This window comes from Coffea arabica, chromosome 9e, assembly GCF_036785885.1.
Source record: "Coffea arabica cultivar ET-39 chromosome 9e, Coffea Arabica ET-39 HiFi, whole genome shotgun sequence".
NCBI lineage: Eukaryota > Viridiplantae > Streptophyta > Magnoliopsida > Gentianales > Rubiaceae > Coffea > Coffea arabica.
In genome coordinates, this window is record NC_092327.1 from 32,071,500 (window position 1) to 32,093,439 (window position 21,940).

The following is a 21,940-nucleotide window of genomic DNA, read 5'->3' on the forward strand; positions in this document are numbered from 1 at the left end:
AAAGGAAGGAGGGGGAGGAAGGGGAGTGGAAGAGTCAGCGTCAAATTTATCAAGAGAAAAGGATCTGCCAGCTTCCCCATAGAATACCTCAATTTATCAAATCCATGACAAAGCAAGAGACACTACATTGACGTGGAAGTGAATTTAAAAGAAAGCTTCCCTGATGCTTTCTACAATGCCTCAATTCATCAATCCTATGACATAGCAGAGACACTACAACATTGACGCGGAAGTGAATTGAAATGCTAGAGAAACTTGATATACTTTCTAAGAAGTTTCACAAAAAACTAAAGAGAACCCTTGAGCTCACTCAAGAAATGTTTTAAGTCTTGATGATAAGCTATTGCAATACCTTAGCTAAAGAGCATGTAAAATATTTAAGGAAAGATAACATAAAAAACACAGACAATAAAAGCCGCGCATTCCCCTGAGGAAGATCTGGCCCACGATGCGGTTTTGGGACCCATAAGGATCCAGTGCCATATTAGACTTGACTCCAATTGTCCAGCACCATGCTCAGAACTTTCCAAGCAAATGGTGCAACGGACATAACTAGAAAACAAGAAAAATAAATAAAAAGATGTAAAAACTACAACAGTTTATGTCGGCTACCCTAATTAAGAAACCTAAAGAGGTCAAGTTAGACCCAAAAAACTAAGGCTCAATGTTCAACATCAAAATTTTACATACTAGTTTTAGGTGCCTTATTAGTTTCCCTTTCATGAATTTATGCATTTAGGAATATGTCCTACTCAAATGAAATAAAATGCTTGAACACCAACGGGGATATCAAAAACGCGTTCATTGCATAGTAATCAAAAAAAATTTCTTTAAAAAAAAATTGAAATCCAACACTGTTCCCAGTATCAATCATCCACAACTTAATATGATTAGTGCAGTACTTGCTTTAATCCAAGCTCACAATCTAAAGAAGCCAATCGATTTCTTCCCTTGCCTCTTTGCACTAAAACCACCCTTTAATGTTCATCCACCTCTTCCTCAAATTTTCTTCTGTAAGAGAAGGATTGAGAACACTGGTCCCTTTCAGCTATAACTTTAAGTTGTAACGCTTGTCAATCAAATCCAGAAATGCTGCAAAGTGCATGTAGATCATCTATGCAATGCGTTATAACCATAAGAAGATATCGAGCATATAACCATAAGAAGGGAGATCTGATTTTCAAAGATTAGCTTGGCAAGAGTGGAGATTTAGCTGGGGAGGATATTGAACTCAGGTCATTTTCTGTCTTAAGCAAGCTTTTCTGCCAAGGATACAGTTCAGAACTACTTTCACAGCAACAGGCTATAGAATGGGCTATTTAATAAGTACTATAGTTGTAGGCTTATAGCTACACAGAATTGCTAGCAAAAAGTTGGCCACCACGGTTTGCTTCAGCGCCAAATTTGACTTGAGAGCAAGTATTACAGATCTCCCAACCTATTGGTTCCATGAAAATGCTATGTCTTAGCTTTCTATGGACAACTTAGGTTGTCTTGAGCAAGCTAATGATAGACCTCAGCTTTCAGATTCAGAAGAAGATATTTTCCCACTCTTAAGCTCCAAGTTCACAAATCAATATCCTATTTCTGGCAAAAATCAGCAGCATGGCAGCTGTCCAATCCCTCCATCAGCCAATCTTACACCAAATAACAGGCTTATAAGGCATACAAAACATTGCCTATTAACACAGATTTTCCCCAGATTTTGAAGCCCCATGACATATAAGATGATCAAGATTCACATTGTATTGTGCTGAAATCAGACTGCAATAACCATATTTCTAAAGTGGTTAGTGTAACAGCACAAATGTTTGTAGTGTGTAAAAAAAATGTCAAAGAGGAGATTTCATGCTGGTAATTCACATCCGTAAGTTTCTTACGTTACTACAAGCAAAGCAAGTGTCAAGTTGTGCAGTGCAAGAGACTATAGGTTGAGACAGATTTATCAGACTATTTTCACAATTTTGGAGACAAATCACATGTAGTTCACTCACTGGCTAACAGGGCGCTGATGATCAAGCTCATTGTATGGATCAATAACCAGACCATTGATACCATGTCTGAGAACAGCTGCTCTTGCAAGATCAAGAACCCAGTTTATATTTGGAAGGCAATCATTCTCGCACCTGTGGCATAGAAGAACATAGGTTTTAAGGGCAGTCGAGGGAATGTACTTTAGAATTAACTGTACATCAAGATCATACACCATCTGTAACAATTAAGCTAAAGTTACCTAATCAGATAAAATGTTTCGTTGAGCCACACCTTTCCTTCTTCCAATTCCTCCACGCCCATTCTTTCAATAGAATCCCCATACCTATTTACCAAATAAATGAGTAACTAAATCAAATACAAAATCTGAAACCAATGTACAAAAAGGAGAAAAAGACAATAACATCCTTGAGGTAATTAGCAAAAAGAGGCAAAAGAAAAACACTAGCAGGAAATTTAAGCCAGCAATTCAAAAGAATAACAGCCCAAGTGCAGAATTTAATGCACTCTATAATCCCCGGCTTATGATAACATAAGATATAATTAAAAAAATTGGTGTGAATTTGTGCAAAGCAAATTGCCATGATTCAAAGGCACTATTTTGGAACAACTGGGAGAGCTTGATATAAATTTGCTATTGGCATCAAGGTATTAATTTTTGACAGGTTTGAGCATATTATCCTGAGTCATCCCACTAGAAAGCCTTCTTTTTTCTTTTCACTCCTCTCAATCCAACAAATTGGATTAGTTTGACAATGCACTAACATTAAAGAAGCACCAAAGAGCAAGGATGCTGCACAACTTGTGCATTTAGAAACAAGTGAAGTTAGCACCCAAAACTGAACATACAAACTGCTGGAGGGAAGTTCAAACTTACCGCACATCAAAGAATGGCTTCCTAACATGCTTCTCCAAAAGTTTTCTTGCATGGTCCCGTACCTTTATATAAATAAACCATTCTATGGTCAGATAATTGCAAAAACATGTGTAAAGAAATGCAAATCAGAAAACAATTCTCAAATATTCAGGCAGTTCTGAGAACACCACTTTGAAAGCAATCCATAACCACATTCTACATTAAAAGTGTCACTAGTTTAACCCCCAAACCTAAGTTTATCCACAAATATCAGATCGAAAGCATGCGTAGATGCCGAAGAAGAAGAAGAAGAAGAAGAAATGCATTTTCATAAGATAGACATCTGTAGGAATCTTGAATGAGTAATCTTAGGAGATAAATTAGTGGAGGAAATCAGGGTGAATGTAGGAATCTTGAATGAGTAATCTTAGGAGATATTTTAGGTAAATTAGTGGAGGAAATCAGGGTGAATAAGCTGTCTCCAAAATTAAGGGAATTAGATGTAGACTTTCCTTGTTTAGTGTACCAGAAAGTTGTATATATAGATTAGAATGTATTGTAGAAAGGAACAGAATTAAATAAAATCTCTTTGATTCTTTTCCAACATGGTATCAGAGCCCGTCTAGGGTTCTGGGAAAAATACCACCTTTGCTTCTTGTCAATTCCAGCCTTAATTGCTGGTTCCTTTCTTATTCTCTCCAGCCTTCATTGCTGTTCCTTTTACTATACATTTTTTTTTCCTCCTATTCAATCATGGCGGATGCTACATCCTCAACGCGGCAATTGTCTTCAACTGTGGAAGAAGAACAAAGTACACGGAACACAACAGAGCTTCAAAACATCCAGGCAGCATATAGACTAAATGGAAAAAATTATTTGAAGTGGTCTCAATTGGTTCGAACATTCCTGAAAGGAAAAGGAAAGTTGAGTCATCTATTGGAAATAGCACCGGATAGTGAAACGGCGGGGTTTGAAGCATGGAAACAAGAGGATTCAATGATCATGTCTTGGTTATGGAATTCCATGATTCCTGAAATCAGCGATACATGCATGTTTCTTCCTACAGCAAAGGCAATTTGGGATGCCCTTCATCAGACATATTCCAAGGTTAATGATGCAGCTCTTATCTATGACATCAAGACAAAGACAACTGGAGCAAAACAAGGGACAAAAACAGTGACGGAGTATGCCAATTTTCTGCAAAACCAGTGGCAGGAACTGGATTATTACAGGACACTTGATTTGAAGTGTAGCAAATGTGCAGTGTTTATCAAGAAGTTCATAGAAAGGGATCGAGTTTATGATTTTTTGGCTGGCCTAAACTCTGAATTCGATCTTGTACGAATTCAAATTCTGGGCAGGCCAGAATTTCCCTCTTTAACAGAAGCAATATCGCAGGTACGTGGAGAAGAAAGTCGTAGGGGTATTATGTTAGAGCTACCTTCAATAGAAAATTCAGCCCTTTTAAGTTCCAAACCTCAGCGGTTGGTACTGAACAAGGTTGCTGCAGACAAGACCAATCAAACAACTGGGCAAAAGAATCGTGAGGAGTTGTGGTGCACATACTGCAAGAAACCACGACACACCATAGATCAATGCTGGAAACTACATGGGAAACCACCCACTCGTGAATGGGGACAGAAAGGTGGCCAGCAAAGGCAGGCTCATATGTCGGTTCAAGATCCAACTCAAGTGATTGGAGGGTTTAGTATGGAGGAAATTGGGAAGCTTAAAAGTATGTTAGAGACAGTGGATAAACCAGCAACTAACAATTTTCAATCAAGGAATCCGGGTATGTGTTCATTGACACTTTCAGGTAAGGCTCTAGTCTCTTTTGCGTTTAGTGTTTTAGGCAATGAGCTTAGGAATGTCTGGATTCTTGACTCTGGTGCTACGGACCATATGACTCATTTTTCAAATAAATTCAAAACCTATAACCCCTGTCCTAGCAATAGAAAGATTGTTGTTGCAGATGGTACTACAACCACTGTGGCAGGTATCGGAGATGTCCAAGTTACTCCAAATTTGATTCTTAAAAATGTTCTTCATGTTCCTCAATTATCTACAAATTTGGTTTCTGTAAAAAAACTTGCCAAAGATCTAGCTGGCTCTGTTATATTTGATGAATCTTGTTGTGACTTCCAGGACCGGGGCTCGGGGAAGAGGATTGGACTAGCTAAGGAGCATGATGGACTCTATTACTTGGATACATCAAGTCAACCAGAATTTAGTAAATCTGCTCTGTCCACATTGTTTTCAACCTCCAATAAGGATGTCATTTGGTTACATCATAGACGTCTAGGTCATGTGTCTTTTTCTACACTAAAAATAATGTTTCCCTCCTTGTTCAAGGGATTTGATGTTCAGTCTTTTCATTGTGATATTTGTGAGTATGCTAAACACACTCGTGTACCATTTCCTATCAGTAATAAACGATCGTCTTTCTCCTTTCTTTTTAATCCATAGTGATATTTGGGGGCCATCGACTATTCCAAACATCTCAGGATCTAAGTGGTTTGTCACATTTATCGATGACTGCACAAGAGTCTCTTGGGTCTATTTACTCAAACATAAGTCTGATTTGAGTCATATTTTCCCTGTTTTTCATGCAATGATTCAAAATCAATTTGGCACCAAGATAAAACACTTTCGTTCAGATAATGCTCGTGATTATTTCAATCAAACCTTGAGTCTGTTTTTCCAAAAAGAAGGAATCATACATGAATCATCCTGTATTACAACTCCACAACAAAATGGAGTGGCAGAACGGAAAAACCGACATCTTCTTGAGTGCACTAGAGCCTTACTGTTTGAACAAAGTGTGCCAAAAGCATATTGGGGAGAAGCTGTACTCACATCAACTTATGTCATAAATAGAATTCCTTCCAGGGTCTTGGGGTTTCAAAGTCCACTAGAGAACCTATCCAAATTCTACCCCGATATTCGATCTTCCTTTAATCTCACTCCTCGAGTTTTTGGATGTACTTCCTTTGTTCATGTCCATAGTCATAACCGTGGGAAGTTAGATCCTCGTGCTCTTAAGTGTGTCTTCGTGGGGTACTCATCTACTCAAAAGGGTTACAAATGTTATCATCCACCTACTAGAAAACTCTATGTCTCGGCAGATGTTACATTTGTTGAAAATAAGCCCTTTTTCATCACTCCTTATCTTCAGGGGGAGTTAGATACACTTGAAGATAAGGAGTTAAAATTTCCCTCCTTAGAGTTGTCCACATCTGAGTCATCCAAATCTGAATTCCAAGAGTCAATTCTTCAATCTGATGTAGTAGAAGAAAAAAAGGAAGATCGTAAAATCTATGACTGGTTCCGGTTTGACCAAGTGTATACAAGGAAAGGAGATCCCATCGTGGTTACAAGGCAAGAACAATCCTCTAAACCAAGCTCCAGGAATGAGGTAACAATGAGTGAATCAATTCTGAATTCTACACCACCGACCGACCATTCTTCCAGCTCTGAATCACCTTGTCCTGAGCCTCTTAGCCTTGATCAGGACCTACATCTACCTATTGCTGTAAGGAAAAAACCCCGAGAATGCACCAAAAGACCCCTATACCCATTGTCTCACTTTGTGTCTTTTGAGAAGTTTTCCCCAAGCCATCAAAGCTTCCTTTCCACCTTAAACACAGTCTCTATTCCTAGCTCATTGTCTGAAGCATTATCAAAGAAAGAATGGAGACTTGCTATGGAAGTAGAAATGGATGCATTAGAGAAGAATGGGACCTGGGAATTAGTTGATTTACCAAAGAACAAGAAAGTAGTGGGCTGTAAGTGGGTGTATGCAGTAAAGTTTAAAGCAGATGGGTCCCTAGAACGCTACAAGGCAAGGTTAGTCGCGAAAGGATACACACAGACATATGGAGTAGATTATCGGGAAACGTTTGCTCCGGTAGCAAAGATGAATACAGTAAGAATTCTGCTATCCTTAGCTGTTAATTTGGATTGGGAATTACAGCAGTACGATGTGAAGAATGCTTTTCTTCATGGAGAGTTAGAGGAGGAGATTTATATGAGCATTCCACCGGGATTCAGTGGGGTTGACAAGAACAAGGTTTGTCGGTTAAAAAAGGCATTATATGGGCTGAAACAATCCCCACGTGCTTGGTTTGGACGATTTGCCAAGGTAATGATAGCTAATGGTTACAAGCAAAGTCAAGGAGATCATACCCTGTTCATCAAGCATTCAGCCTTCGGGAGAGTTACTGTTTTGATTGTTTACGTAGATGACATTATAGTGACAGGAAACGATGAAGTAGAGAAGAACACTTTGAAGTGGTGCCTAGCCAAGGAATTTGAAATAAAGGATTTAGGAAAATTAAAGTATTTTCTAGGAATTGAAGTGGCTCGATCAAGGCAGGGAATTTTTATTTCTCAACAGAAGTATGTTATGGACCTGCTCAAGGAAACAGGCATGACAGCGAGCAAACCAGTTGGAACTCCCATTGAGCAGAATCACAAATTAAGTGAGGCTCATGGAGATACAGCAGTGGACAGAGAGATGTACCAAAGACTTGTTGGGAAACTCATTTATCTTGCACATACTAGGCCAGATATAGCTTACTCAGTCAGTGTTATTAGTCAGTTTATGCATGATCCTAGAGCAGTTCATCTACAAGCAGTTTATCGAGTGCTTCATTACTTAAAGGCACATCCAGGGAAAGGAATTTTATTCAAAAAGGGTCCTGAAATTGATTTGGCAGTTTACACAGATGCAGATTTTGCAGGGTCTCCAGTCGACAGGCGATCAACTTCGGGATATTGTACATTTGTTGGAGGAAACTTAATATCATGGAGAAGCAAGAAACAAAGTGTGGTAGCAAGGTCAAGCGCTGAAGCAGAGTTCAGGGCTATGGCAGCAGGGGTATGTGAATTATTGTGGGTTAAAATTATCCTAGAAGACTTGAGGATTCAATGGAGCAAACCGATGAAGCTATACTGTGATAACAAATCTGCTATAAGTATAGCTCACAACCCAGTGCAACATGATCGGACGAAGCACATAGAGATAGACAGGCACTTTATTAAAGAGAAGCTAGAAAGTGGACTGATTTGTACTCCGTATGTTCCGACAGGACTTCAACTTGCAGATGTGATGACAAAGGGACTGTGTAGCAACATGTTTCATGAGAGTGTTGTCAAGCTGGGAATGGAAGATCTATATTCACCAGCTTGAGGGGGAGTGTAGGAATCTTGAATGAGTAATCTTAGGAGATAAATTAGTGGAGGAAATCAGGGTGAATGTAGGAATCTTGAATGAGTAATCTTAGGAGATATTTTAGGTAAATTAGTGGAGGAAATCAGGGTGAATAAGCTGTCTCCAAAATTAAGGGAATTAGATGTAGACTTTCCTTGTTCAGTGTACCAGAAAGTTGTATATATAGATTAGAATGTATTGTAGAAAGGAACAGAATTAAATAAAATCTCTTTGATTCTTTTCCAACAACATCACATGCAGATTCTATCATATTCCCAGGAAAACTCAGTAACAGTGTATTCAAGCATCTCCATATAACATTGATGCCACCAAAAACACAAGCTTTGCTGGGATTCCGTGGTGCACGAAAGGATAATGGCAGTTCTATTGAACACTAGTTTTGAAGCTTCATGGTCATAGGTACCATTCAGAATCCAGAAATGAAAACCTCGGGAATTGCAGTAATAGCACAAAACAGTACTATAATTTAGTTAAGCTTATTTTCCCATTCAAATTTACTATGAGAATTCAACTTTGTTCTGTCAATTGTTCAGAATCTCTCTTGCTCGGACTCTATTCCTCCCATACCCGTGTTGGACATGACAAGACACAGGTACCAGTAAAGGATCTGGGTCTGACACTTCATTTAAGTTTTCAACACCTCAAAATTAAGAACACGAAAAACAGAGGAGGCAAAAAGAATACAAAGTTTATATCATGATTGAAACCACTATGAGTGCATGAGTTAGATTTTAATTATGATGTCTACCTTCTTTCCTTCTCTCATATGCTTCTTTTTCCCAGTGCAACACTGAGAAATGATTTAACACAACACATGCACACATGTAAATATATACTTTCCTTTTAAACATGAGGCACAAAATAATTTAAGCTGGTTGGTATTGTCATATTTTTTTTAAACATGTTACTTACAAATGAGGATACAGAATGCGCACCTCTATCCATGTCCAAGTGTTTAGAGGTGTCACCATATCTTAGTTTTAGAAAGTTAACAAATCTGACACCTAGACACCTAACCGTGCATACCACCAATACCAAGTTGAGGTAACATTGCTTAGAATCAGTCTTGAGGAACTTGGATCTTACAAGGACAAAAAGTTTTTGAAAGGTCAGTAATTTATACTTAAACAAGAATTAAAGTGACAATAGGAATGTTGAGCTTGAAGCATTTTATACACCCACTTTATCTTTTCAGAATCTGCATCAGATATCCAGCATGAACAGATTCCAACAGGTTTAATTAGTGGTTAAACTTCTTTTCCAGTTTACTACCGATAAAGCTTATATGGTAAAGGATTTCATCACTGTGACAAGAACTAAAAGACAAGAATCAACAGTGGTGGTCCTAGTGCACCACTAACAATCTAACACAGGCACTTCATTCTCAAAATGTCAGCAAATCTATCTGGCAAACCAGAAGAGTGCTTGGGACTTGGAAAGAACCAGCTTACCCTGTTTTCCATAGAACAAAATGCAAATTTCCAGCCAACTCTTCGGTTAAGATTGCACAAAAGAGCATCAATCCACTCACTTTTGCCTGAATTGGGAACTCCAGTAACGACAGTCAATTCCCCTGGCACAACCTGGGGAGGGTAGAAATTCAATTACTGGAATGCAGCAGGACATCCGAAGTTTCTACTCTAGCACGAAGAAACCAATCTCTAAACATCAACATGAAGCTACAAAAGCACTGAACCAAATCAAACCGTGACGCAATCAGACTCTAATTTGATTTAGTTTTATTTGTGCTTCAGTTCCAGCTTGAATTTAATACTTACTTGATATGTATTCATTTCATTGTCATAGCCTCTATGCTCAGGCACACACCAAAGCTCAATAAAACACTTGCACAAATTTTACAAGATCTATTCAAACCCCTAGGTGTTAGTTTACATATTACAAACAGCAGTTAATTATGAATCCAGAACATGGACACATTTGTATTATACAAGAACCATGGTAAGTCCATTCAAAGAATGTCTTTGTAAGACAAAAATGTTCACAAGTCAGGCTAGATATTTTCAAGCTTTAGATTTCATTAGTTAAATCCATGCTGAAAAATTTAGAACTAAAGTTGCATGCAGATTCAACCTTCAAATCTGACCATTAAGGCCAAAGTATTTTTGCAACCCTGTTCAACACAGCCAATGTTTCACAAGCACAACATCATACATTTCAGAGACTAACTAACTATTCTAGTTCTGGAGCTCCAAATTGAAGTTGCCATTATCCATGCATTAAAAAGAAGAAAGACACAGGAAAGACCACTACGTCATATTTTTAAATGTCAAGTCCCAAGATAAGAGTCGTTATGTCAAATCAAGAAAAAATTAGCAACACCCCAAATACAACATCTTAACCTTTTACATATATATACCAATTAATTCTCAATTAGAAGCAGTTTTGTATTTTAAAAAAAAAAGCCCAATCACATATCACCATAAAAGTTTGGCTTCCAGAAAACAGCTATGACGGATAAAATCATAAATGAAAGAAGAAACAAATGCACAATTTTCCTAATAGAGGAAGACCACTCCCCATGACCCATGTTTAATGTTATTTTCCTCCCTTCTGGATGTCCAAAGATGAGGGGTACTATGTAAAAGTCAACACGAAATATTAGCAACTCACCAAACATGCCATATTTGAAAAAAAAAATTGTTAAAAAATACCAATTAATTCTTAGTTATTAAAAAATTTGCAACAAAAAATGCCTAATCACGTATCAATACAAAAAAGAAATTGAATTCTAGAAAAAAGACTAAGAAAGATAAAATTATTAAAAAAATGAAAACAAAGTATATTTTTCTCCAAACACAAATTTATCTCCAAGATCAGAATACATCTCTAACTAGCTTCAGAGGACACAAGAATATAGACCACCTGCAGACAATGTTCACAGAAACTCAATATGACTTTGATTTAATAAAAAAAAAACTAACAACTTCACTGTTTAGATAACCACATGACTTTGCCAAAAGGTTCATCGGATAGTGTGCCACTACTCCAGAACAAGGGTGATCCCAAACATAAACTGTTTTGTTCATATTGCGATTCAAAGTTATAAATATATAAGAGAAGTTATCAGAAGTCTCCAGAATTAGATACATCCTATTAGCAGTCATGTACAATAATTTCAGAACCAAAACAGTTTCAGGGCAAGGCAATTGAAATTTACTGCCATAGAGTTCAAGTTCAATGTCAGACAACAGTAATAACTTATCTAGGGTAGTAACTTCAACAGAAAAAAGGTCTGACAAACTGCCCACAGAGTAAATTTCCATGTTAAACTGCCTGTGGAGTAAATAACTTGTACGTCATGATAAACTGCCCATGGAAGTACTGCTAGTAGTCAATCCTATTAGCAACCATATACAATAATTTCAGAACCAAAACAGGTTCAGAGCAAGGCAATTGATATTTACTGCCATAGAGTTCAAGTTCAATGTCAGACAACAGTAATAACTTATCTAGGGTAGTAACTTCAAAAAAAAAGTCTGATCCTCCCAAATCACTGTGGCAAAAGCACCTATAACCACAATAATAATCATGAGATTAAGCATCAACTACAGCACTTTCTTCTATCAAAATCTAAAAGCCAAAGTTAATATGAGAATTTGAAACATGTGATTGAAGAAATTCAATTTATCCTGATAGCTGTAGCATTTTTTTTATGAAGACATTACTAAAACAAGTTTCTTCAAGAAAAGCCAACTCAAAACGTCTGGAAGAATGATCGATGGCAATTTAAACTGAGGCTTAGAAAAAACCAGCTTGCACTCACATTGTATAACTGGTCCAAAGCCCTCCATCCAGTTGACACTCCAAGGTCATACCCAAGGGTTTGATGATAATAAGCATCAATGTCAACAAAAAAATTTTTGAAATTGAATAATCCTCTTATCGGATAAAGCTCCGCATTTTCAATAACTTCCCTCAGCACACCAGGTCCCAAAAACATAAGCACCTGTTATGATCAATGCAAGGGACAAAAAGAGTGAAAACCTGAAGCTACAAAATTTTTTATAGCTATCAAGTTATATGCATGCTAAACTACATAAAATACAGTAAGGAATGGTATAAGAGGCTGCTACGGTAGCATAGGCTTAAACAGCAAAACCCCTGCATGCAATCAGGTATTTCTGCATGCAGACATCCAATTATCAGAAAAATCATCAAGTGCTGCATGAGGATTTGTTAAAGTGTCAATCAAGGTAGAGAATGTGTAGTAGGTCATAACTGTCATCCTAGAATAGCATAGCAAGTGAAGAATTTTAATAAAAATATAAGCAAGTTGTACATTTTAAGCTTCAATCTATAATTTAAGTAAACAACCCCAGCTTCCCGCTCCCCCAATGAAAGGACCAGGGGAGAAAAATGAGGCACAATAGTTGGGCAAATAGTACTAAGTGGCACAGATCAAGGAAAACGTTTTTGTCATTCACAACCAGATCAAACAAATGATAATACAGAAACCAGAGCTGCATTAGAAATTCCATACACCAGGAACTGAACAACACTACCAAATTTTTAGCTCAAACATCAAATGCCGACTGGTTCTTGAAATCCTCAATATGCCATCATGCCCTTTTCCCACCTCCCCAGGATCTCACCACCACCCCAACTGTTCCACTTAAGAAAAAGTCAGGAAGGAATATGATCACTTGCCAAAAAGAACCACGTTTACAACCAAGAAAGGACATCACCTTCAGTAAATAGTCATATTCTTAAAGCTTACCTACCACAACCACAACTTATTACAAGATCTGAGATTGAAAGCAAAAACGCAGGTGAAGTACCTCATTTGCATCTTTGAAATGTTCAACATCATTCTTCTTAGGCCATCTCACTCGCCAGCACCTATTTAGCCAGCAGAAATTTAGGAGAATTGGTTAAAGAAGGCACATGACAATAGCTTCTCTATACTGTTTCCAAGAAAAATCTGACTAGTTAATAAAACAAAAACCTTTCTCTTCCTAATCGGCGTGCAAGTTCTTCTGCTAAGGCTTGGCCAGGTGGATCACCATCTGTCGCAAGTATTATACGAGAGGCCTATATAAACATAGAACAAAAAAGCAACCTAATTCAGCAACTTCTTACTTGATATAAACAAATTGGAAAAGCAAATAAAAATTGGCAAACCTTTTTTAGGTACTCCTTGCAGTTCCATAGATACTGGTACTTTGTATCCTAGCTTTACCAAATCCATCAAAAAACCATTAGACACGAGAAATAGGAAGCCAATAGGCATTTCACTAAACCAAGACAACATTCCAGGTCCACTACTAAAATCAGAGACAGGTCTCTTTTCCACTCATTTACAGTGTTAGTAATAGAAAGCCCTGAAACTCACAAGAAAGTAGCAGCAGAAAAGGACAAGCAACCTAAGAGAACTACTAACTGGGAGAGCACAGCTGCCTGTCAAAATCTAAGTTAGAATAGCACAAGAACTCTAATACATTGTGCTTACTAAGAAGCAAAAGAACCATTGGATTTCACAGCTACAAAAGCATATGCTGTTGACAAGAAATGCTAGAATTAGCAGTTCTGTGAAAGCAATCACTGAAAGAGAGCAATAAATAGCAACATCAAATGATAGAGACCTTTTCTTCAGCTGGCAAATCTTTATCTGAAACTTTTGGCGGTGCACCATCAGGAACGCTTACACAGTTCTTGAAGCCAGCCTCTTCCATTGAAAGCTTGTCCATTTCACCCTCAACCTACATATGTTATCATGTATAAAGTTAATCAACTTGATACAAAATTTGTCAATGTACAGACAAAAGGGAAAGAAATCAAATTTACAATAATGATATCACTTGCTCCCTTTATATCATCTAGCCCATAGAATATCTTCTCAGTGTTGATCTCCTGAAAATTAAAAGCATTAAAATAATGAGCTTTCAAGTAGTACATAAAGAATTACATATTCTGCAGTCAAAAGCTAAACATATTTTCCCTCTTATCCTGTCTAAAACTAAACTATCATCAATTAATTGAAGATTATTACTTAAAAGCACACAGAAAGCATATTCTAAGATTCTGAGTTCACTTTGAACATCCCCACAAACATAAACTTTTAAGTTGTGATAGTTTCAGGTACAAGGCCCAAATTCAAAAGTTCTGCAAATCTCATTATCTGAAGGCGACACTAATCATTCCAAAGGATAATGGACAAATTATATCATCAATCAAAACAAGAAAATATTTATACTACAACTGGAGCATCAAGCCTATTTTCAACCAATGGTTTAGGAGAAAGATTATTTGATCTTACCAGCCATCAGCTAGCAGGACAATCTTTACCCCAACAAAAAAAAAGGAAAATTGTAAACATGTACAATTGAAAACCTGCCAAAAGTTTTTGGTGCTATCCCGGTACTTGCAGCTTACGAGTACTCCCTCCCTCCAGTAGGTAAATGCAATAACACTCTGAATACAAATATCTACAAATTAGTACATGAACTACAAATAATGCTATATTTAAAGCAAAATCTTATTAGCATAATTTTCAAAATGTATATTTTTCTAGAAAGGGAAAAGAGTGAGGGATACGATAGAGAGACATCCCTACAATTTGCTTGGCCATACTTCAAAACTCATAATAGACATTAAAAGATAAGCTATATATTTCCCAAACCAGAATGGAACAGTATGGCATACCTGATTTTCTCCATATCTTCTTTGCATCACAGAGTTCCTCCTTAAAGTTTCCCCAGATATCATTCTCTCAGAAAAGTATTTGTGCAGCTAAAATCGAGTGAAGATAAATAAATATCAATGTCATTCCACAAGTTGTTATGAATTATCTAAGCACAGAATTTGAAAATTTCACATTAAAGTTAATAAGCTGACATATAACAATTAATTCAGTAAATGATAAATTTTTTTTCTCAACCTCGAAAAGTTAAATTTGTTCTTCAGAATGAACACCATATGGCATCATAGTCACTACAGCTGATTGGTTGCCATTATGTTCCCTCATGACGCTATCTTCAACAACAGATTTGCTAATCTACATGTAAACAGAAATATGACCTATAGGTTCTTTTTTGGGATAGACAGATAGAGAGCTTTGGAGTTTATTGGCTACCATTTTCAGGTGTCCTTGTCTCACATACTTCAAACTCATTTCATAACACCAGCATGTCATTCAAGGAAAAAAAAACTAGAATCGCACATTATGCAGCCATTTACGCGTTACTGAGCACCCAATTTTTTGTTCTAATTAGGATTAATATTTGTCCATATTCAGAAGAGAAATTTCTTAGGAATCATTTCATGTGCCTATTTATCTTGTCCTTGACATACAACTTAAGGTAACTTTTATATCAATTGAGGCTTTTGTCCTATAGTCATAGCAAGCCCTGAAAAAGAAGGGACGAGTTGAGATTTCTTCTCCCTACTATTTAATTTTTCAATAACTATCAATTGAGAGCAACTCTTAACCTATAAGAAAGCTTTACTGCTTCTCCCCCTCTCTCTGAAGGGATAAGTTATTCTTTCTCCAATCTCCAATGAGAGGCCTGAGAAACTAGCAATCAGTAAAGACTTCTTGTCTCTTGATTTCCCCTTTCCCTAAAGAATACAGCAAAAGTTAATCTTCCACTTCCTTAAGTATGAAGCAGACACTCAACACATTAACAAAAAAATAAAAACACAAAAAAAACTCTGATAATATAGTACACATTTTACAAGACGTACACTAACGATAAGCAATTCGAAAGAATGGTCTAGAACAGCAACTGTCAAATATCGTGAGTGGAAAGCCTGGAATGGATTTTAGATAACTTTAACTTTTCCCGACACTACCCCAAATGAAAGGACAAGACTATGTGTTGGACTTTAGATAATTTTGACTTTTTCCCCACTTATTTCGATGAACAACAATGTATATTTACATGAATATTTTGGTAACTTTAGTTTAGGCAAAAGGTTAATTTAAGTTTGATTGATTTAAGATATTTGAACTTGTAGTCCTTATTTATTCTTGGTATTTGCCAAAGTATAACTGACCAATATAAACACAATAGAAATAGTACTGAATTAATACAACAATACTAACACGTCTTCATTAATCTTCCTTATAGGGTTGGTGAACGTTTTACCTCAACCAGCTCAACACCAAAACCATTTTCTACGTGTGGTCTTGTAGCATCCATTAGTTCTGATCTCCATTTCTTCATGAACTATGAACCATCCCAATTAAATGGAGAATCTGTTTGTTTTAAACTTTTCACAATTATCAAATAACAAAAACGAAGGTCAATCTTCTTCCTTTTTTTTAACTCTAAACAACTATGCTTTAAGCAAGTTGCATTCTTACTTGGAATATAAGATCACAATTACAATTTGTCTAACTTAAGGATTGATTAGTTCATTATTGTAACCAGTTTTAAGGGCACACCCAATGTATGTGCAATTTAGAAATAACTAAAATGAATTAATATCATATAAATTTTGTTTTCCATATAAATAAAATTTATATAACTTTATTAAAGACCTTTGATGTATAAGGCTATAGTAATATGGTAGTTACAATACTTAAGGTAGTTATGAGTAGTTATGTTGGTAAAATGTGATTAAGGTAAAATTAGTTTCTATAAGGATAAAATTAGAAGCCCAAAAAATGACAAAAAAAGTTTACACTAACTGCCCCCCCTCTAGCATTATATATTGTATAGATATTCATTAATTAATTATTATTGTAATATTTTCTAAATTGTTTAATCAAAACTGTAGTTTTTAGTGACTTTAAAGGCATTTGCTCTAGAGAGATGTTTGAGAAGGAAGATAGGAATTCAACACTTAGCAACCAAGAAACTAAGGAAGACAACTATGAGAGTTGATTATACCCAAAAAAAAAATCGTATTGTCTATGAAATGAGCAGAGTTAAGAAAAAAAAAAAACTAGTGCAAAAATGAACTTTTGGTATCATCATATCATCATCTCTTCTGTGTTACCTAAGAATACATGCATTACTTCTACGCTACATAAATGTTTATCTTATGTTCCATCTTGTAGAAAACTAAAATGCCTGGTATATGATATTCGTCCCATTGAAAAGAAAATAATTCCAGCCTCCAATCTGACCACCCTCACCAGCAAAGTCACACAAACCATAGGTTATAGCTTCAACAAAATCTTCATCATACAAAGTCATGGTTTATTAATCAAAAAAATTAATCTCCCATTTCCCAATATATTGAAATTATATTGCGAATCCGGGGCTCAGTTATTTACAGGACAGAACATGAACATGCCATTAATAGTTTTTTTATGAACAAACACAGCAGTAAGAAAATTGGAGACCGACACATTCAAAGCAAACCATTGAAGGGGACATTAACACGAAATGTACTGTCATTGTAAAATTAATATGAGAAATTCAAATAAAGTTAAGTATGACTACCTCATTGGATAAAGGTTCCAATCCCAAACTCTCCTCTGAGATCTCTCTATATGGCTGTTTGACTTTGGAGATCATACTCAGATTTCCATATGTTGACTTACCATCAGCAAAGGCCTGCAGATTTTGAACACTGAGAGCTTACCAAACATCTAGTAAATTATATAGCATGTAACCCACAGGAAAAAGTAAATTTTCTTAATACCCGTGTGCTTCCTTTCCACCCACATTTAGCCCGGAAGCAGGTCCACATAGCTGCATCACTGTGCCATATCAACATATATCGCTTAGGTTAATCTTGAACAGGGACAAGATACAGGACCACACGAGTACATTAAGGAAATTATGAACTTACCCTTCCTGAGTGATGAAAAGAGATAAGCTCTTCTCCATTGAATCACCACCTTTGCACTACAGGGACAAAGAAAATGTTCAATATAGGAGCATTAAAACACTAAGTAAACGGAAAACCAAGAACAGTTTACAGAACCAAAGTTCCTAACTTCTGGAATGAAACTAACACTCAAACATTTGAAGCTTATGCACACATTTTGCATGGTCCTATTTTTCCTTTCTGGTACCTTACTTAACTTATAGTTCGGGCTGCATTGAGAAAGACAACTTGAGCAACATTGAAGTCTTTCCTATTGGTTATTTTCTTATTGTATCTCATAGAAATCAGTTGGTATCAATACAAAATTAGCAAAACGAGTTGAATTCAAAATCATATCTAAAGTAACTGTCAAGAGAATATAAGTATTCTTGTAGATAATAAATTAGTAAGGGTATTCTTGTAAATAGTTTGTTAGGTTTGTACTCCTATAAATACTAGTTGGTCACTCATAATACGGTGACTAGATGTTTTCCTCCCAAAATACCAGTTGACATGGTATCAGAGCAAAAGTCCTAGGGTTAGGGTTAAACATCTAGCAAAAGTCTTGACGCGATACTGTTCATCGCGCACTGTCCACGCGATACTGTTCACGTGGTACTGTTCATCGCGATACTGTTCACCCGGTACTATTCACGGCGCACTGTTCACGGCGCACTGTTTATAGCGAATTTTGATTGCTGTTTTGTTTGAAGTGCTATTCGCTATGGTTGAAAGTTTTGCTAATGGGGTTACCACTGATCAAGTTAAATCAAGTTCTTCAGCACATAGGTCCCAGAAAACTGTTACTATATCCGAGGAAGATTATGTTAAATTCTTACAGTACCAAGCTACAAGTCACGCATCTCTTCCCTCTGCTTCTTTAGCACAAAAAGGTAATGACTCATGGATTATTGACTCCGGGGCTACTGATCATATGTCAGGTACCTCTAAAATTTTTTCTAATTTTCAAGAGTCTACTCCCTTTCCTCATGTTACTTTAGCTGATGGATCTACCACTAAAGTTAAAGGACTAGGCACTGTAGAAATTAATCCATCACTTCCGCTGTCTTCTGTTCTTTACGTACCCAATTTACCATTTAATTTAATGTCTGTTAGTAAGCTCACTAAATTTCTACAGTGTACAGTTACTTTTTCTCCTGATTCCGTTGTCATTCAGGATTTGAAGACAAAGAGGACGATTGGTGGAGGGCATGAGCATAATGGTCTTTACTTTCTCAACTTTAATGGTCCGATAGCATGTCCTGCTACTGTTTCTCCTCTTGAAATTCACTGTCGTTTAGGTCATCCGTCTTTACAAAATTTGAAAAAGTTGGTTCCTACTTTGAATCAATTATCTTCGTTAGAATGTGAGTCTTGTCAGTTAGGAAAGCATCATCGTGTTTCTTTTGCTCCTAAAGTCAATAAACGGGTTTCTGAACCCTTTTTGTTAGTTCATTCTGATGTTTGGGGTCCTAGTCGAGTCACTTCAAAGTTAGGTTTTAAATATTTTGTAGTCTTTGTTGATGATTTTTCCAGAGTTACATGGCTTTATTTAATGAAAGATCGTTCAGAATTATATTCCATTTTTTGTGCATTTGTTACAGAAATAAAGAATCAATTTGGTGTGCCTGTGCGTATACTTCGCAGTGATAATGCGAAAGAATATTTTTCCACTCCTTTTAATACCTTTATGACTAAGTCTGGTATTATTCATCAGTCCTCTTGTCCTCACACTCCACAACAGAATGGAGTTGCTGAAAGGAAAATTGGACATTTAATCGAAATTGCTCGAACACTGTTGTTGCACATGAATGTGCCCAAACAATTTTGGAGTGATGCAGTTCTAACTGCATGTTATTTAATTAATCGCATGCCATCTAATATTCTTGAAGGTCAATTACCTCACTCCATTCTTTTTCCTCATGAACCTGTGTTTAAATATCCTCCTCGTATTTTTGGATGTGTCTGCTTTGTTCATCAGCTTGCTCCCGGGGTGGATAAATTAGATTCTCGTGCTATTAAGTGTATTTTCTTAGGATATGCACGAGCGCAAAAAGGGTATAGATGTTACAGTCCAGTTTTAAATCGATTTTTTACTTGTGTTGATGTTACTTTCTTTGAATCCACTCCGTATTTTATCAAACAAAGTATGTCTTGTGAGTTAGACCAGTGTCCATCTTTTTCCTCTCCTGTTTTACCAGTCCCTTCCCCTTTATTACCTGAGTTATCTAGTCCACCAGATTCCATAGCTCGATTATCTCGTCCTCATCTTCAAGTTTACTCTCGTCGTTCCATGGTTGAAAAAGTTCCTGATATGCCACGCACTTCACCAATTAATTCTCAATCTTCCAATCCAGGTATGACGCCCTCCTCTGAGTTAGATCTTCCCATTGCTTTACGCAAAGGTAAGAGACATTGTACTTCCCATCCTATTTCTAATTTTGTTTCTTATTCTCGTCTCTCTATGTCATATTCTTCTTTTGTTGCTTCCCTTGATTCTATCTCCATTCCTAAGTCTATTACCTATGCTCTTAATCATCCTGGTTGGAGATTAGCTATGCAAGAAGAGATGTCTGCTTTGGAACAAAATGGTACTTGGGATCTTGTCCCTCGTCCTTCAGGTAAGCCTGTTGTTGGTTGTAAATGGGTGTACACTATAAAAGTGCAGCCTAATGGTTCTATTGATAGATTGAAGGCTCGGCTGGTAGCTAGAGGATTTACTCAGGTGTATGGAGTAGATTACTTAGAAACTTTTTCTCCTGTTGCAAAGATTACCTCTGTTCGTCTTCTTATCTCTTTGGCAGCCACTTATAATTGGCCATTGCATCAGTTGGATGTGAAAAATGCATTTCTGCATGGAGATTTGAAAGAAGAGGTATATATGGAACAACCTCCTGGATTTGTTGTTCAGGGGGAGAATCCGCGGTTGGTTTGTCGTTTGAAAAAATCCTTATATGGATTGAAACAGTCTCCGAGGGCTTGGTTTGGCCGGTTTAGTAGTGTTGTCATGGAGTTCGGTCTGACAAGATGTGGAGTAGATCACTCTGTATTTTATCGGCATTCTAATGCTGGTAAAATTTTATTAGTTGTTTATGTGGATGACATTGTGATTACAGGTGATGATGTTGTGGGGATTCAGAAACTTAAATCCAATCTGCAGGCAAACTTTCAGACAAAGGATTTAGGTCATCTACAGTATTTTCTGGGTATTGAGGTAGCTCGGTCTAAATATGGGATTTATTTATGTCAAAGAAAATATGTACTCGATATGTTGAGTGAAGTTGGGATGTTAGGTTGCCGACCTGTGGATACTCCTATGGATCCCAATGTGAAATTAGTAGGAGATCAAGGTGCATTACTTGATGATCCTAAGCAATATCGAAGACTTGTGGGTAAATTAAATTATCTCACTGTAACGAGACCTGACATTTCGTTTGCAGTGAGTGTTGTGAGTCAATTTCTTGATACCCCTCGTACTAGTCATTGGGATGCTGTTATACGGATTCTCAGATATCTTAAGAGTGCTCCTGGAAAAGGGTTGCTGTATCAAAATCATGGACACACTGATATTGAAGGATATAGTGATGCAGATTGGGCTGGTTCTGCCTCAGATCGAAGATCGACTACAGGATATTGTGTGTTTGTTGGTGGTAATTTAGTGTCGTGGAAGAGTAAGAAGCAAACAGTTGTATCCAGATCAAGTGCAGAATCTGAATACCGCGCTATGGCTCACACTGTGTGTGAGTTGGTTTGGTTGAAGAGCATATTACTGGAACTTGGGTTTGAGCATAAACAGCCTATGAATTTAGTGTGTGATAATCAGGCGGCTGTTCATATTGCGTCTAATCCAGTGTTTCATGAAAGGACAAAACATATTGAAGTTGATTGTCATTTCATTCGAGAGAAATTGCTTGACGGGGTCATCAAGACATCTCATGTACCGTCTGTAGATCAATTGGCTGATGTGTTTACCAAGAGTTTAGGGGGTTCTAGGGTGAAATACATTTGTAACAAGTTGGGTGCTTATGATATATATGCTCCAACTTGAGGGGGAGTGTCAAGAGAATATAAGTATT

The 21,940-nt window shown here is 36.9% G+C and overlaps 1 protein-coding gene across 4 annotated transcripts in view; it reads right to left on the reverse strand.

The window, feature by feature from the left end:
- Positions 1-21,940, reverse strand: part of LOC113710284 (twinkle homolog protein, chloroplastic/mitochondrial-like) — a 28,021-nt gene that overhangs the window by 2,960 nt on the left and 3,121 nt on the right. For 3 of the 4 annotated variants that reach the window (XR_003452831.2, XM_027233204.2, XM_072065956.1), the window contains 15 exons: positions 17,847-17,902; positions 17,697-17,754; positions 17,495-17,608; positions 14,745-14,831; positions 14,433-14,513; positions 13,887-13,952; positions 13,685-13,801; positions 13,224-13,271; positions 13,048-13,133; positions 12,881-12,941; positions 11,866-12,048; positions 9,533-9,664; positions 2,870-2,931; positions 2,234-2,317; positions 1,995-2,126 (listed from right to left, as the gene is read on the reverse strand). Coding sequence is in view for 3 of the 4 variants with exons in the window: in XM_027233204.2 (XP_027089005.1) it covers positions 1,995-2,126; positions 2,234-2,317; positions 2,870-2,931; positions 9,533-9,664; positions 11,866-12,048; positions 12,881-12,941; positions 13,048-13,133; positions 13,224-13,271; positions 13,685-13,801; positions 13,887-13,952; positions 14,433-14,513; positions 14,745-14,831; positions 17,495-17,608; positions 17,697-17,754; positions 17,847-17,902 (1,367 nt within the window). In the remaining variant the exon portion in view is untranslated. Of the gene's footprint in view, positions 1-1,994; positions 2,127-2,233; positions 2,318-2,869; positions 2,932-9,532; positions 9,665-11,865; positions 12,049-12,880; positions 12,942-13,047; positions 13,134-13,223; positions 13,272-13,684; positions 13,802-13,886; positions 13,953-14,432; positions 14,514-14,744; positions 14,832-17,494; positions 17,609-17,696; positions 17,755-17,846; positions 17,903-20,083; positions 20,224-21,940 lie in introns of those variants that run through there. The other variant, XM_072065957.1, reaches the window with a different exon arrangement.